This window comes from Vidua macroura, chromosome 6 (assembly GCF_024509145.1).
Source record: "Vidua macroura isolate BioBank_ID:100142 chromosome 6, ASM2450914v1, whole genome shotgun sequence".
Lineage (NCBI taxonomy): Eukaryota > Metazoa > Chordata > Aves > Passeriformes > Viduidae > Vidua > Vidua macroura.
The window spans coordinates 59,254,179-59,268,213 of NC_071576.1; the positions used below are offsets into that span (position 1 = coordinate 59,254,179).

General features: G+C 41.6%; 1 protein-coding gene across 1 annotated transcript in view; it reads left to right on the plus strand.

The window, feature by feature from the left end:
- Positions 1-14,035, plus strand: part of MICAL2 (microtubule associated monooxygenase, calponin and LIM domain containing 2) — a 95,428-nt gene that overhangs the window by 25,333 nt on the left and 56,060 nt on the right. The window contains exons 8-19 of the mRNA XM_053980749.1: positions 452-567; positions 1,614-1,740; positions 1,929-2,019; positions 2,113-2,260; positions 4,500-4,699; positions 5,186-5,298; positions 8,337-8,408; positions 8,987-9,136; positions 10,259-10,363; positions 11,481-11,699; positions 11,909-12,010; positions 12,607-12,735. Of these exons, the coding sequence (XP_053836724.1) occupies positions 452-567; positions 1,614-1,740; positions 1,929-2,019; positions 2,113-2,260; positions 4,500-4,699; positions 5,186-5,298; positions 8,337-8,408; positions 8,987-9,136; positions 10,259-10,363; positions 11,481-11,699; positions 11,909-12,010; positions 12,607-12,735 (1,572 nt within the window). The remainder of the gene's footprint in view (positions 1-451; positions 568-1,613; positions 1,741-1,928; positions 2,020-2,112; positions 2,261-4,499; positions 4,700-5,185; positions 5,299-8,336; positions 8,409-8,986; positions 9,137-10,258; positions 10,364-11,480; positions 11,700-11,908; positions 12,011-12,606; positions 12,736-14,035) is intronic.

The window sequence follows — 14,035 nt, forward strand, 5'->3', positions numbered from 1 at the left end:
TTTCTGAAGTGAAAAGTATATGCTGCAGCTTTTTTTTTTTTTTTTTTTTTTTTTAATTCATGCTGACAGCCTGAGACATTTGAAAAGAACAGTCAAAAGCAAATTTAGGAGGTGGAAAGGGCATCTTTTTTTGTTTTCTTTTTTTTCCTTTAGTAATTCTTGAGTCTTTTTTTTTTTCTCAGCTTTTACCTTTTGGGCCTAAGAAATTTGTTTTTATATATAGAAGTTAAAAAAGGAAAAAGTGAAAAAACTAATCTTTTTTCCCCGCCTAAGACTTAGAGGAGAGGCACATTTAAAACCTTCAAGTGTTGGCCTGTGTTGCATTTTGAGTCTTTCTGGGCTATTTTTCCAAGACATTATGAAACCCTGGACTCCAGATTCGCATTGAAAGTTACTTTTGTAGTAAGAACTTAAGAAATGCAAAGAGTTAAAGTGTAAATGCTTCTTGCAGCCATTCTGGCCAATGGGTACTGGCTGTGCAAGAGGTTTCTTGGCTGCCTTTGACACCGCGTGGATGGTGCGGAGCTGGGCGCAGGGGAAGCCCCCGTTGGAGATCCTGGCTGAACGGTGAGTGCTGCTTTGGTCCCCAGCATTTCCAGTGTTTTAAAGAGCCACAGCTACTCCTAGAAGGCAGTGGATTTCAGAATGCTATCAGGAGAAATATTATTAGGGTTTAAATCACTGATTTATGTCGCTTAAGTGTGATCCTTAAAGAAATAAACCAAAGAGACCTTGCATCAAAAAACCCAAACCTCTAGCCATCTCAACACCTGTTTTTTATCATTAAAAAAAAGAAAAAAATCCTGAAAGGAGTCTAAATAAATTCTTCAACACTAACAGCTTTCAGAGTTGGTCTCTGTGACTTTAACTGTGCTTTTTGGTGTAGTGGTGCTCTCTTTAGGCTGATAAATATGTGGAGAATTGTTATAATGCTGCACCAGAAACCTTTTTTGACTGGAGCAAGAATATCTGTTGCTAAGTACAGCAGCAGTCTTGGTGTCACCATGGTCTGATGGTTGAAGCTGCTGACTTAGGTTCTGCTGGCAGCCACCCTGCTCTGCTACAGCTGCCCAGGCTGTTTTTGGGGCAAATACGTAATAGGAAGAGTCATGGTTGTGGGAATGCAAGCAGGAGCTTTACTAGCTACAGCACTTTGGGAAGTTTTAAGATAGAAGCCTGTGGGATGACTCAAACACGGCCTAGTCCCAAATGGAAAATTGAACAGCATAGTAAAAAAAGCTGTGGTGGTTATAGGAATTGCAGGATGACAGGATTTAGTGCTGTTATGTGGTAAGTTACTTCTTGAGTAGATGTTAAAGCAAAACCAGATGACTGGATGATGTAACCTTTTTTTTTTTCCTCCTTTTTCTTGCTCACTTCCTGCCTCAGGAAAATATGGGCATAAGCTCTGAGTGTCTGTCTTGTCCTTTTTCTGTCTGGCATCCTTCTGTTGAGTGGGGATAAGAAATGGGATGGATGCATTATGCATTTGGTCCATAACACTTGTCCTGGCAGAACCAAAACAAGGTTTAGGCAGCTGCAAAAAAACCCCAATCTCTTATAAAGAAATATTTATTTTAATACATAACTCTTGCATCTTTTTCCTCTGCAAGAGAGAGCATTTATCGACTCTTGCCTCAGACGACCCCTGAAAATATTAATAAGAACTTTGACCAGTACACCATTGACCCGGGAACAAGATACCCGAACTTGAACTCGAGCTGTGTTCGACCTCACCAGGTCAGTACTTAAAAGGCTTGCTTGTGAAATCAGTTCTTTTTTTATCAGGGGTAAATAGAACTGCAAGGAGTGTGTCAACAGAATCTTCAGGAGACTCTTTAATTTAGAACCAGCTGCTGATAAAGTTAACCTGGAAACGAAACTGTTTTTTTGTCTGACATTATGCTGGCAATTGCTTTTCCTTGTAGGTGAGACAATTATATGTTACCAATGAGCTACAGCACTGTCCTCTTGAGAGAGTGAGCTCCATTAGAAGATCAGTGAACCTCACAAGACAGGGTAAGTGGCATCTCTTGTTTGCTGTAGCTTCGCATTTGTGGCCTTCTGAGCATGCAAAAGCTGACTGAAATGTTTGCTTTCCCATTTCTGCAGAGTCAGATATTCGGCCTAACAAGCTTTTGACATGGTGCCAGAAGCAGACAGAGGGATACCGAAACGTTAATGTCACTGACCTGACCACCTCCTGGAAAAGTGGCCTTGCTCTGTGTGCCATCATCCATCGCTTCAGGCCTGACCTCATGTAAGTGACAGCTATGGAGCTCCTCAGGTGAGGCATTTGCAAAGACCAGAACAACCCTGACACTCTGCAGTCCCCTTCTGTGGCTGCTTTCTGCAAGGAAGTGCACACCGTGGCCAGGTTTGGAGGGAGGAAGGGTGGGGTTGGGTTTGCTTTGTTTCTTCTGAATGTCCTAGCATGCTGTTTAGAATGAAATATATGTGCTTTCAAAGAGCTAGGACGGTTTTGAGCCCTATGATTTATCATGTTTGTGGGAGTCATGTGTCTATTTAGAACGAAATTTGCAGTTCTGGGGGAATGTGTAGAGCTGCGTTCCCGGATCCCTGGAGACAGACTTTAGTGTCTGTTTGGAACCACAGCCAGGAAGCACAGTCCTGAGTTACAGAAATGTGGGGTGAGCCTGAATGAGCCATCCTCCATGTGTTGTACTGGTTGCTGTGACAGTCAGATAGGGAAATGTTGGACCGTGGGGATGGAGGTTTTGCGCAACTCTGTCCAGGAGAGCACAGAGTCCTTTCACGTGGGCAAAGCAAGGGCTGGGCCTTGAAAATTAACTGCCCTAGGGGTTGAGTGTACACCAGCATTCCCCTTTTGGCACAGTTTCTGGGGTCCTAGTGCTGTATGAACCAACTCCATGCATCTGAATATTTTGTAATGTCCCATAGTTAGATACAAGAAGGTCATTGTGTAACAGGTGTCAGTAAATGGCAATTGCTGGCACTGCTGGGTGCAGTCTGTGGGTGACTCTCTCTTCTCACCAGTCTCCAAAATGCAGTGGATGCATTCTCTTGTCTTCCTACAGAGCCTTAGGAGTCACACATGAATTACTGTCAACCTCCCTTTATTGTGGATAAATGAAAGGAGTGGTTGAACTTTTTTATGAGGTGTGATAAATTGGAAAAAAATAGGAGTGGTACCTAGGGTGTTTTGCCAGAGGAAGAGCTGATATTTTAAGAATAGGATTTTTTTTGCCTTGGGTTCATTTGAAACAATTAAAATTATGGATGTTTTTGGGGGAGGGGTACAGAAAGCAAAGTAATCTTTGCTGCCTGTGGAAAACATGTTCTCTGCACTGCTCTCTGCAAAGTCGATAAATTTATCTTCCTGAGCTAACAGACCTCCTGCTGTTCAATTAATGTTATGTTTGGATCTTGTTGGCTTTTTGTATTCAATGAGCCTGCAGAAGGACTTGGCTGGATGAAAGCTAAGCAGGCAAGAGAGGTGGCTGCCAGTGACAGCCCCCAGCTCCAGAAATGGGCAGTGGGTGGGTGAGACAAGAGGAGAAATTATTTGGGGATTCAAAAAATCACATTCCACTGTGAGGAGAGAGAAACTACCCTGCCTGGAGCTTTGTAATTTATTCACATGTTTATTTTAATCATGAATTTTGGAAGATGTTCAAAAGATCAGAGTCTTAGAATAGGTCCCATAGAAAATGGATTAGAGAGTGGATTACAGAGTTCCAGATGTGTGATGTACTTTAGTGCACTGCTAAATTCAGTTATGACCTGGACAGGAGGTCCCTGCTCAAACTGAGTGTGTAACACCTGAAAAAGGGAAAGGGAGTGCCTGTGCACACACATACAATATGCTACTTCCATAGAATGCTGTCCTAAATTTATTCCTCCTGGCTTTGATGATTTATAAAACTAATTGAAACTAAGTAATCTGTTGCTAATGGATGAAGTTTGTAGTAGTTCAGCTGTATTTGGAGAAGGAAGAGCTTTCTTAGCACTTCTGAGTCCCTGCTCAAACTGAGTGTGTAACACCTTAAAAAGGGAAAGGGAGTGCCTGTGCACACACATACAATATGCTACTTCCATAGAATGCTGTCCTAAATTTATTCCTCCTGGCTTTGATGATTTATAAAACTAATTGAAACTAAGTAATCTGTTGCTAGTGGATGAAGTTTGTAGTAGTTCAGCTGTATTTGGAGAAGGAAGAGCTTTCTTAGCACTTCTGAGGCCGAATTGCATCTCTCCAATAAATAAGGATATTTTTTTTTTGTGGGACTACATCAAGGTCCATTTCAGTGAAAAAGCTTTTAAATTACATTTCTGGCCAAGTCAATATTTGTAATAACAGGATTTGCGTGAGGCTCTTACCTTTGGCACTGTGTGGACTCTGTAGCTTTGACCCAGTGAGATGCCTGTGCCCTCATTCCTGGTGCTGCTCTGCCACGGGCACTGCGTGTTCCCAAAGGGAGCAGGGAATGAGCGATGCCGCTGTGCTGTCCCCGCAGCGACTTCGACGCCCTGAACGAAGAGGACGCGGTGAGGAACAACCAGCTGGCGTTCGACGTGGCCGAGCGGGAGTTCGGGATCCCCCCGGTGACCACGGGCAAGGAGCTGGGCTCGGCCGGGGAGCCCGACAAGCTCAGCATGGTGCTCTACCTGTCCAAGTTCTACGAGCTGTTCCGGGGCACCCCTCTGCGCGCAGTGGGTGAGGCACAGCGGTCCCTGAGCTCTGGCAAGTGGGCAAGGGGCAGCACTTCATCCAGGCTGCTGACAAGCACTGCTCTTGAGCCAAGAGTCTTTTCCCAGCAGAGCCATTCTGGCCTGCAAGAGTTACCTCGGGCTTAACACAGGAAAGGGGGGGAAAAATTGATTGAATTCCATGGTTTTGTGGGTCCTTGGTGGTTTCAAGGAGTAGGAGCAGCTGGATAACTGCTGCTTGACATCATGAAGGGCATGTATCAAGTTGTTGGTGTGATTCCCTGGTAGGGATGACTGCACACAGCACATTCATGCTTGTGTTTTTCTCCTTCTTTTTTTTAAAAAGCCACCCTAGATTCTATGTATTTACTTTTATTTGCCTGTGTTTCTTATATATAATTGCTACCAGCGCTCAACTGGAAAGCTTTGGCTTAGTCAGAATAATTTAAAACCAAATCTAAGTAAATATCCTAAGTGGTTGTTTTTTCAACAGATGCTGCTGAGAAGCAAAATGGAGAAAATAATGATCTTGGCTCACCAAAATCATCGAATTTCATCTTTAATAATTATATCAATTTAACTTTACCAAGAAAACGAGTACCAAAGGTGAGTTGTGAAGCAAGACTTGCCTTATGAATTTTTTTTCTGAAAACATGAAAATAAACTTTTATATAAATAAAGGTTCAGAAATAGGGGGTTTATATATACCCTACTATAATTTTCTGAGCTATTTCTACCTGTAAGAAAAAGAGTCCTGTAGCTCTGTATTCCTGGAGTTAAATATACAGCCATTTTTTTATATATCAGTTCAAATAATCAGTGCTATGCTAGACTGTTTATTAATTGGGAGGGAGTGCTGCTTTTTGAAAAAGTGATTTGCAGTTTGTGGATGCTGTCAGGGTTCTGAAGAGAAGCTTTCCAGCTCTACAGAAGAAAGCTGCAGTGGTGACAAACTGTGGGCAGGTCGATCAGCAGCTTTGGGATAACAATCTCTTAGTCATGCCCATGTACTTTTCTCTCTTGGTTACTTTTTAATGAAGACTTACTGACAGGCCCTGTTATGTCCCTCTATTATAAAAAAATCCATGCCCATACATGCTGTGATTAAGGACTTCAGAGCCTTGAAGCTTTGCAGAGGCCTGAGTTAACACATGTACACATCTACAGCATTTCTCAGTATTTTAATATACTGCTTTTTAAATTTGTTGCTCTCTTGTCTTGTAGAAATATGGTTTCTGTTTTTTTCACCGGAAGAATTACTCCAGAATTTCCAGATACTTCCTATGCTGACTTTTGTCTTGAATATTTTCTATCCATAAACATGTTTTCAAAACCTGTGGACAGTCAATTGTCCAGTCACTTCAAATATCCTTGTTAGGAAATAATTTTTTCCTGCCACCCACATACACACAAAACTAAGTGACATGGTTCCCAGATAGCCAAGCAGTGAGAAGCCAAACAGGCAGAATAAACTTTGCTTTTTCTTGTGGGTGACTTCTTTAGAAGGAAAACCTTTGTCATGACCACAATGTTGTTTTTCAATGAGTTGTTTGCAGAAGTAAACAGAATTTTAGCAGTGGGGAGAACTTTCCATTACTGAGCCATAGAGCCTCTGATTAACCTCCTGTCATGAAATAAGCCTTCTGTCATAGCAGGAGCTGGAGTTTTTGGCAGTACATGAAAGCACGAGGTGATTTGCTTGAAGGGCCCCTCTGGTTTCACACTACGGGGCTCGTTGGAAATGAGAAGTGGAAGTATTATTTCCCAAATCAGCTTGGGAAACAAGGCATTTTGTGTGAGTTTTTGCAGCTCTGTCATGGATGGGCTGTGAAACCAAGCAAGGTGAGTTAGGGTACTTGGATTAGGACAGACTTGGGAATACCATAACCAGCTGAAACTAGCTGGAAAATTAAGCTCCTTGGAAAGCAATTGCTTGAGTTCAGGGTTTGGCTGTGGCTTCAGTTTTTTTAGGGTTCTTTCCCCTGCAAAAAGTGGTGCTGAGCATTACCCAGGTGTATATGTATCAAATATTCTGTCCAGGCTTTAGGAGAGCAGAGAGTGTTGCTAACTGAACTTCCATGGCGTGTAGTTTGTCCTTGGATTGGGCTGGAGGAGGGATCCTTATCTGGGCACAGGCTGTGAGAGACCAGGAAGCAGGGCCTGGAGCTGGGGTGGCTGTGGCTGCTCTGGCAGCCTGTGCTGAGCTGCATCATGTTTTCCATTCTCCTCGCAGTGTCAGCCTGGCTGGAGAGGAACTGAGATTTCCTGTGCTCCAGACTAATAAATGAATGGAGGTGTTTACACAATGCAGGGCGCAGCCCTTTTGGAGTCTTGCTGGGCAATTAAATTGCCTTGTCTTTCACTTCTTTGTCAGCATGTTAATGAGAGTCCTTTCTGTCCGATTTCTGCAAGGTAGCATCTTGCTTTGCTCCATTCACTCAAGCAAAATCTGCTTTTATGTGGCCCAGGCTATTAATGAGAATACATTGTGCTGTTCTGTGTTCACCCTTTCTGGGTAGACTGATGGCTGTAGGTGGTGCAAAGCTAGGTTATACTGAGCTGCTGCTTGAAAGACAATGTAGCAAAGCAAAGTAATTGAAATATTGTCATCTGATTCCTTTGGTGATTGCCCACAAGTTGTTTGGGATTACTCATTTTCATTGCGTAATGATTTATTACAAACAGTCCATATGTAAAAAGGAAGCCTGCATTCTTTGATCTTTATTCCTTTTTGGGTTTTTTTAAGTTGACTGAGCAGGCACTAAGTTACAGCGTGGGCAAATGCCAATAAGTAGAATATAGTTTATTGATAGTAAATCATCACTGTATCAAATCTTCATGACTGAATGTTATAAGAAATGATAAAAATTTGCCAGCATTGACTACTTTTCCAGTTTGTGCAGACTGAGTATGAAGCATTATTGATTTGTGTAATCTTTAGTTGAGTAAAATAATGAAATATGTGCGTGGCTTGAGCACAAAAGAAGCAATTTGGTTGCTTAAGTGTTGTAATGTTCAGCCATAGTCAGGGAGGTGAACCTTATGAGGGAGACAGACCTTTAAGGCAGCCAGTAATTGCTCAAAAAAGGAAGTGTGACTGCACTATGAATTCATGATCTGCATGCAGACAGATGGGTTAAGAGAGGTTTGGGGGTTACAGTGAAAGAGTGAGGGGTTTCTGGATTTTGTTACTTCTCTGGAAAACAGTGCAGTGTAGCTGAAAATTGACAGAATAACTCATGCTGTAAAACCTTTTTCTTCAAGGATAGGTTAGTGTTTTATGAATTATAAACTCCTCAGTACTGAAAGAGGGAAAGATAAACACCAAGTTGTAGGGCCTGCTCAGCACAGTGCACAAGCATGTGTTCTCATGCCCTGGAGTCCAGTGAGAGCTCCCAGTCAGGGGCTGTGTGACAGCTTTTACTGCTCTGATACCTGCACGAGGAGCAATCCTGCTGAGCTGGGGGGTCTGATGGAGCAGCGAGACCCCCTGATGCTGGCACTGCTCACCTGTATGTGCCTGGCTGAGCACAGCCCAGACCTCACCTGCCTGGGGATGGTACTTCTCCTGGGAAGAGCTGCTCTGGTAAACTTGGGAATTGCTGCAGTAACCCATGGAACTTGTTTTGGCTTTGCTCTTTCAGGCTGAAGGGAAAACAGAAGAAAACGAGACTAACAAAAGGCGTCGGAAAGGACTCTTTGGTGTCTTTGAGCAGGTTGGTGTTCAGTGGTGCCCACTCGTGCCCAGCTCCTTGATGGGCACCAGAGCTGAGGGAGCAGTGGGAGCTGGGGGGCAAGGTTTGGCCTTTGGAGCACGGCAGGGAAAAAACCTCATCCTTGAAGCTTTTAATTTACTGTGGCATGCACAGAAGAGCTAAATTAATTTTACTCATTTGGTAGGGAGTAGAGCATTAAATAAATTGCACTAGTTTTTGTTCTGACACAGGAACATTTAAGGTATTGGGATTTTTTTCCTTTTCCTAATTATCTATTTAGAAATTTTTTTATTTGAAGAGTTTGCATTGCAGCTTGGTTTCTAGCCCTTCTCTGATTAGTTACCTTTGTGACTCTGCTTTATTAATAGCAGCACTGATGAATGTTCTGTTTTACTGTACTCTGGGACCCAAGGAAACATGTTTTTGGCAACTTTTGCATGCTAAACATGTCATTTTAGTATACTGCAGGTTATATTTCCTTTCACCCTTTGCTGAAAAGGATGTTATCTCTCTCCTCCTCTCCCTTCATGAGGGTTGTAGGAAACATAAGAAAAACACAGTTTGTTGTTTCCTTGCAGACTTCAGGCATTCCAAGCCAGGGGACAAACAATGGGAAAGAACAGAGTGATGGCAGAGAAGGAATGAACCAGAACAAAGTCAAATCAATGGCAACTCAGCTGCTGGCAAAGTTTGAAGGGAATGCTTCAAATACAATTCTGCGGAGACAGGTAGGTCATAGATGAACATGAAAGCCATCTCTGAAATTGAACTGTAGTCCCTGCTTGTGAAAGTGATGCAAATTTCCCAGGGAAGGCAGGAGTCTGTTACCTGTTTGAAGTGGGTTGTCTATTTTAATACTACATGCAAATTAAAAGTATTTCTCTCAATACTTGGTAAACAAATACAACTCATATAGATTGACTAATGCGTCTAACAATAACATATTGCTACGTGTTACAGTGTCTAGCAATCTCATGGAAGTGAGCCTGTAGAGTTTGTGTTATTTGGAAATCTAAGCTGGCTGCATACAGTATTGCAGAAGGCCTGTTGTTGCCTATATTTTTCAAATAAAGGACACTGCATATCCTGTGGTGTCTGTCTTTATGGAAAATCTAGGGAGTGTCAAAAGGAAACCTAATCTCTTACAAGATATGTCTGGCTGCCATTTCCATTCCAAAACTAGGCAGAGTGGAATACATTTGTGCATTGTACAGCGTTTCCATGGTTTGTTGTTAGTGTGACTAGAGGTGTTTTAAAAGCAATCCCATGCTGCCAAGGTATGGGGGAGAAGCTCAAAATCACACTTCAGCCAGAAATAGTTGGAATCGGCAGAATTTAGACCTGTCATCTGAAAGCTCTGAAGGAAGGATGAGCAAGGTGTGGATGTTTTGACAAAGATCTTAATTCTTCATCCTTGTATTCATCTGTTTATTTAAATATTTAGGTCCTCCAATAGTGTAGGCTTTATAGATGTCCAGTGACTTTGTCTATCCTTGAACCAAAGTTGTTTGCACGCTACCTGGCTACTTGTCAATGCCCTGAGCTTTGGGTGTGTGGTAAGTGGCCAGAGATTTCCTTGGCCATGCTGAAGGAAGTTATTTTGATCATAAACTCTGTTAGAAAGTACGGAATGGGTTCAACTTTAAGTATATCTTTGATGGTAGAAGTTGCTAATAACATGGGTGGCTGGCAAAAATATGCAAAATGTGTTGTTAAGCTTCATAGTAATGCATTTTAAAGGAAACCTTTTATTTCTTTCTGCCTCAGAAATTCTTTGAATCCTATTTACTGTCTTCCTTTTTTTTTTCCTCCTTCACTCTGTCTTTGCAATTTTAAAAATGCTTTACAAGGAGCTAACAGATAGACCAGCCCTGCTCTCCTCTGACCCTCCTGTTAATCCTCGCTTTGCTAAACCTATGGATCCAAGCCTTCTTCCACCTCAACCAAAAAGGCAGGTAGGAAGCTCCTATGGGTAACACCTGGCAAGCACAGCATTTCTGTCACTGCTGGGAACTCGCTGTTATTGCCGAGCTACACAAGACACAAAGCAATATTTGGATGGAAACTGCAGAGTTCACAGACACATTTAGCTGAGAATTGTGAAAACCCCATTAAAAATTAAGGCTATTTTACACCTGCTTTGCCAGATGAGAAAACTCTCAGAAAGTGTGGAAATACCCTGAAAACATAAGTGTTGATTTCTGTGCTACCATATCTAGGTTCCAAATTGTATGAATGTAATTACACAGCTACCTTTAACATGTGAGAAAACTACAGCAATACCCAAAAATTTGTGCATGTACTTGATGCTTTGGGCTATTGTAATGATAAGGCTAAGAGAGAAACCTGGCAAAAATATCTAAGATAAAAGCTTGAGCATTGAAAAGCTGATATTGATGCCCAAGTGTTTTATTTCTATAAGTAGAACTTGTGATAAGAATTTCTGCTGAAAGCTCTTTTGCAGCATCACATATATGGGGAAAAAATTTTGACAATGTAGTCTAAGTTTTTCTCTTAGTACTTTCACTGAAAGCAATCTCATCTCAAACAGTACTGATACTCACTTTCCATCAGAGTTTTAAATTGAAGTAGTGGCACTTAACGAGCAGTCTGCAGTGAAATGAGATCCATATTGCATGTGGAAATCTGCAGGTCAGAAGCTATTTTATATGAAAACTCAAATTCAGAGATGTGTTCTGAACTCCTCAGAAAATGCCTTAAATCTGAAATACATTATATACTGATTTAGATCAGACTAGAACCCAAAACCTTTGCTATAAACCCTAGAAGAAGATATTCTTCTGCACTGCTGCTGTCTGAGGTTATTGACAAATACTCAGAAACATAGAGAAGGATGTTAAGGCCTGCACAAGTTGTGTGGGACTGATTTATTCCAGTGCATGTCCACAAGCACCAGAAGTGCAGTAGATAGTGTGCAAAGAGTGATGTGAGAACATTTTATTTTGAGTTATGTGCATGACTGTGCCGTTCTTTCAGAAGCATCCTTAAAAGCTGCATATACTGCATGGTAGTGCAGAAAGCAGAGTTTTGTTCACTTCAAGTGTTTCCCAGTTTCAGGTGGTAGCTAGGAGTGAACACGAGGTCAGGGAACCCAAACAGTCTTTAAATGGTTCTGATCATATGGCCAGGAGAGCAAAGACTGTGCACAAAACAGATCCCCAGCCCAGTCTGTCAGAAACCTCTGAAAATCTCGCGTCTGCCTGTTCTGCTGCATTTGTACTTTCTGGAGTGCTTGAGCGTCTTCAGCACCTGGAGGAAAAAATGAAACAGGTGACAAGCAACTTCTTTTCCTTTCTGTCTCTTAAATGCCTGTGATAATCTGTGTACTGTGGTTTTGCTGGCTTGTTCTCTGTTGACTGTAGGTTGTATTAAGACAATAAGAAGTCTTTCTACAAGCTTCTGTGTTTTGTTGATGGATATGGTTTTAACTGAAATCTCTCTTTCTTTTCTTGGCTGTCCTTTCCTGGCTGTCACTGCAGAAAAGAGCTCAGAGCATAGCAAATAGGGAATTCCATAAAAAGAACATTAAAGAGAAAGCAGCACATCTCGCCTCAATGTTTGGATACATGGAGTTTCCAAAGGTGAATTTTAAGTTTTGCACCTGAAGAACTGCCGAATTGGAAGATGTATAAGAATTCAGGAAGGGAAAGAAATTGCAGTGGTTTTGGTTTTAACTTCCTTTCATTTTGTGTGGATCTGAAAAGTAATGTGGATTCCACTGAAACTAGTAAAAAGTGTTGTTTAAATATTATTGCATAGTTTAATTGAGGTAAAACAATCTGAAACATAAAGCTAATCAGAGTGCTTTAGCAGGAGAGAAATGTGTTGAAATAAACTATGTCTCGTGCTTAAGCACACACTGCTGGCTCACAGTTTCTTATCAGCTGCTGAGCAGTTGTCCTTGGTGCGCTCTGGTTTTTGCTGGATTTCATTCTGCTTTCTCCCAGCACTATCTTACCTTACTGCCCACTGTGCATATTTCTATTAAAGAAACAGTACATTAATATCATTTACATGAAGATGCCTTGATGATTTCCATGGGCCCTTACTGTGCAGAGGTAGTGAGAAGAGTAGAACTGTCACTGTTGTTTCTGGGTTTTTTGATGCATGACTCTGAACTTAACCTGTGTTGATGTCACTGTCTCTTGGATAACTCTCCTGTTTCTGCTCTACACAGAATAAGCTACCTACTAAAGGCTTACCCCATTCTCAGCCCCCAACTCCCTCTTGCCCTCCACCTCATCATTCAGCTGCTGCTGCTTCATCATCTGTTGGTTCAGCTTCCTCTGCTGTTTCTTCTCAACAGGTACTCTATTAAGAGATTTTTCATGTAAAACCCAAACTTGTACTCAAGCTGCTTGAGAAATGGCTTGGATGGAAGGTGCTGCCAGCAGACCTGTTGCATAGGTTGTAATTCACATTTAAATCAAACTTTCCTTTTTTGCTGTTGTTAGTTCTGCATGTTTGTAAGAGAAATGTCGTCATCAGAAATGGCTCAGGTAAAAGCTGAAGAACAAAACAAATGCTTAACATTTTTTTACTTCAATTCTGAAAATTTTGCATTGCTGCTTATTTTAAATAATAAGATCTGCAGTTGGATGATACCACAGGCATGCTGAAGAAAGCTTCACATTATAAAGAAAACCGAATGCTGTGGGGTTGGTTAGTTTTCTTGGGTGGCATTTATGTTTATTTTCATAAGAATATCCATCTGCTCTGCAGGGGAAAACCTGCACAGTGATGGCTATTTTAACCACATCTTAGGATGCACATGTCTTAGAATTGTATGAGTATTTACCAATACAGACATTTTATTATTGTTTGTTTAATTATTTGTACTTGCTTCTGCATGTGGATAGCTAGAATACAGTTCTTTGTAGCAGCAGATCTTATGGAGAGGAAACATCCATACTTGGAAAGAAGGAGATGGCACTTGGGTCAGAGATACTCCGTTCTTACAACTGAGGCTGATGCTAATGGGCTGTGTTGCAATGACTGCATGGCTCCCAGTCCCCAGGGAAATGCAGGGGACACGGCCCTTCAAGGACACTGCAACTGAGCAGGTGCCTCACTGCAGTAATCCCCTAATTCCCTTCATTCATCTTGAAAGTAATTCCTTTGCCTGGATTTACCTCTTACTTTTTATGACCTAAGAGGTATAGCATGTGATGGGTTTTAAGCTAAGTCATGGTTTCCAAAAGATTGGGGGCTGATGTTCATTTGATTTGGAGAACTATTGTGACTCTGCCAAGAGAATAAAAAAAAACCCAACCCCAAGCTATCTGAAAAACCCTTTAGAATATGAGAACTAGGCTTTTAATCATATGGAAACTCCGTGAGAAATAATTTCATTGGGATTTTAACATCACTTCTTGGAGAACCTTTGTTCTGAGCAATCTTTTTTTCCAGGTATTTTAAAAACTGGATTTTGTTTAAAGTGCACTGACAGCCTTGATTAGTTTGCCTTTGTACTTAAATGGTGCAGCAATAGTTTGTTGTTACTTGGTTTCACTCAGGCTGAGTTTACTTCAGCTGAAAAGTGCTCTCTCCAGAGATACTGGCAGAATGCAGCTCAGCTGAAGCAAGAAAATCTAGTTCTGTCACCA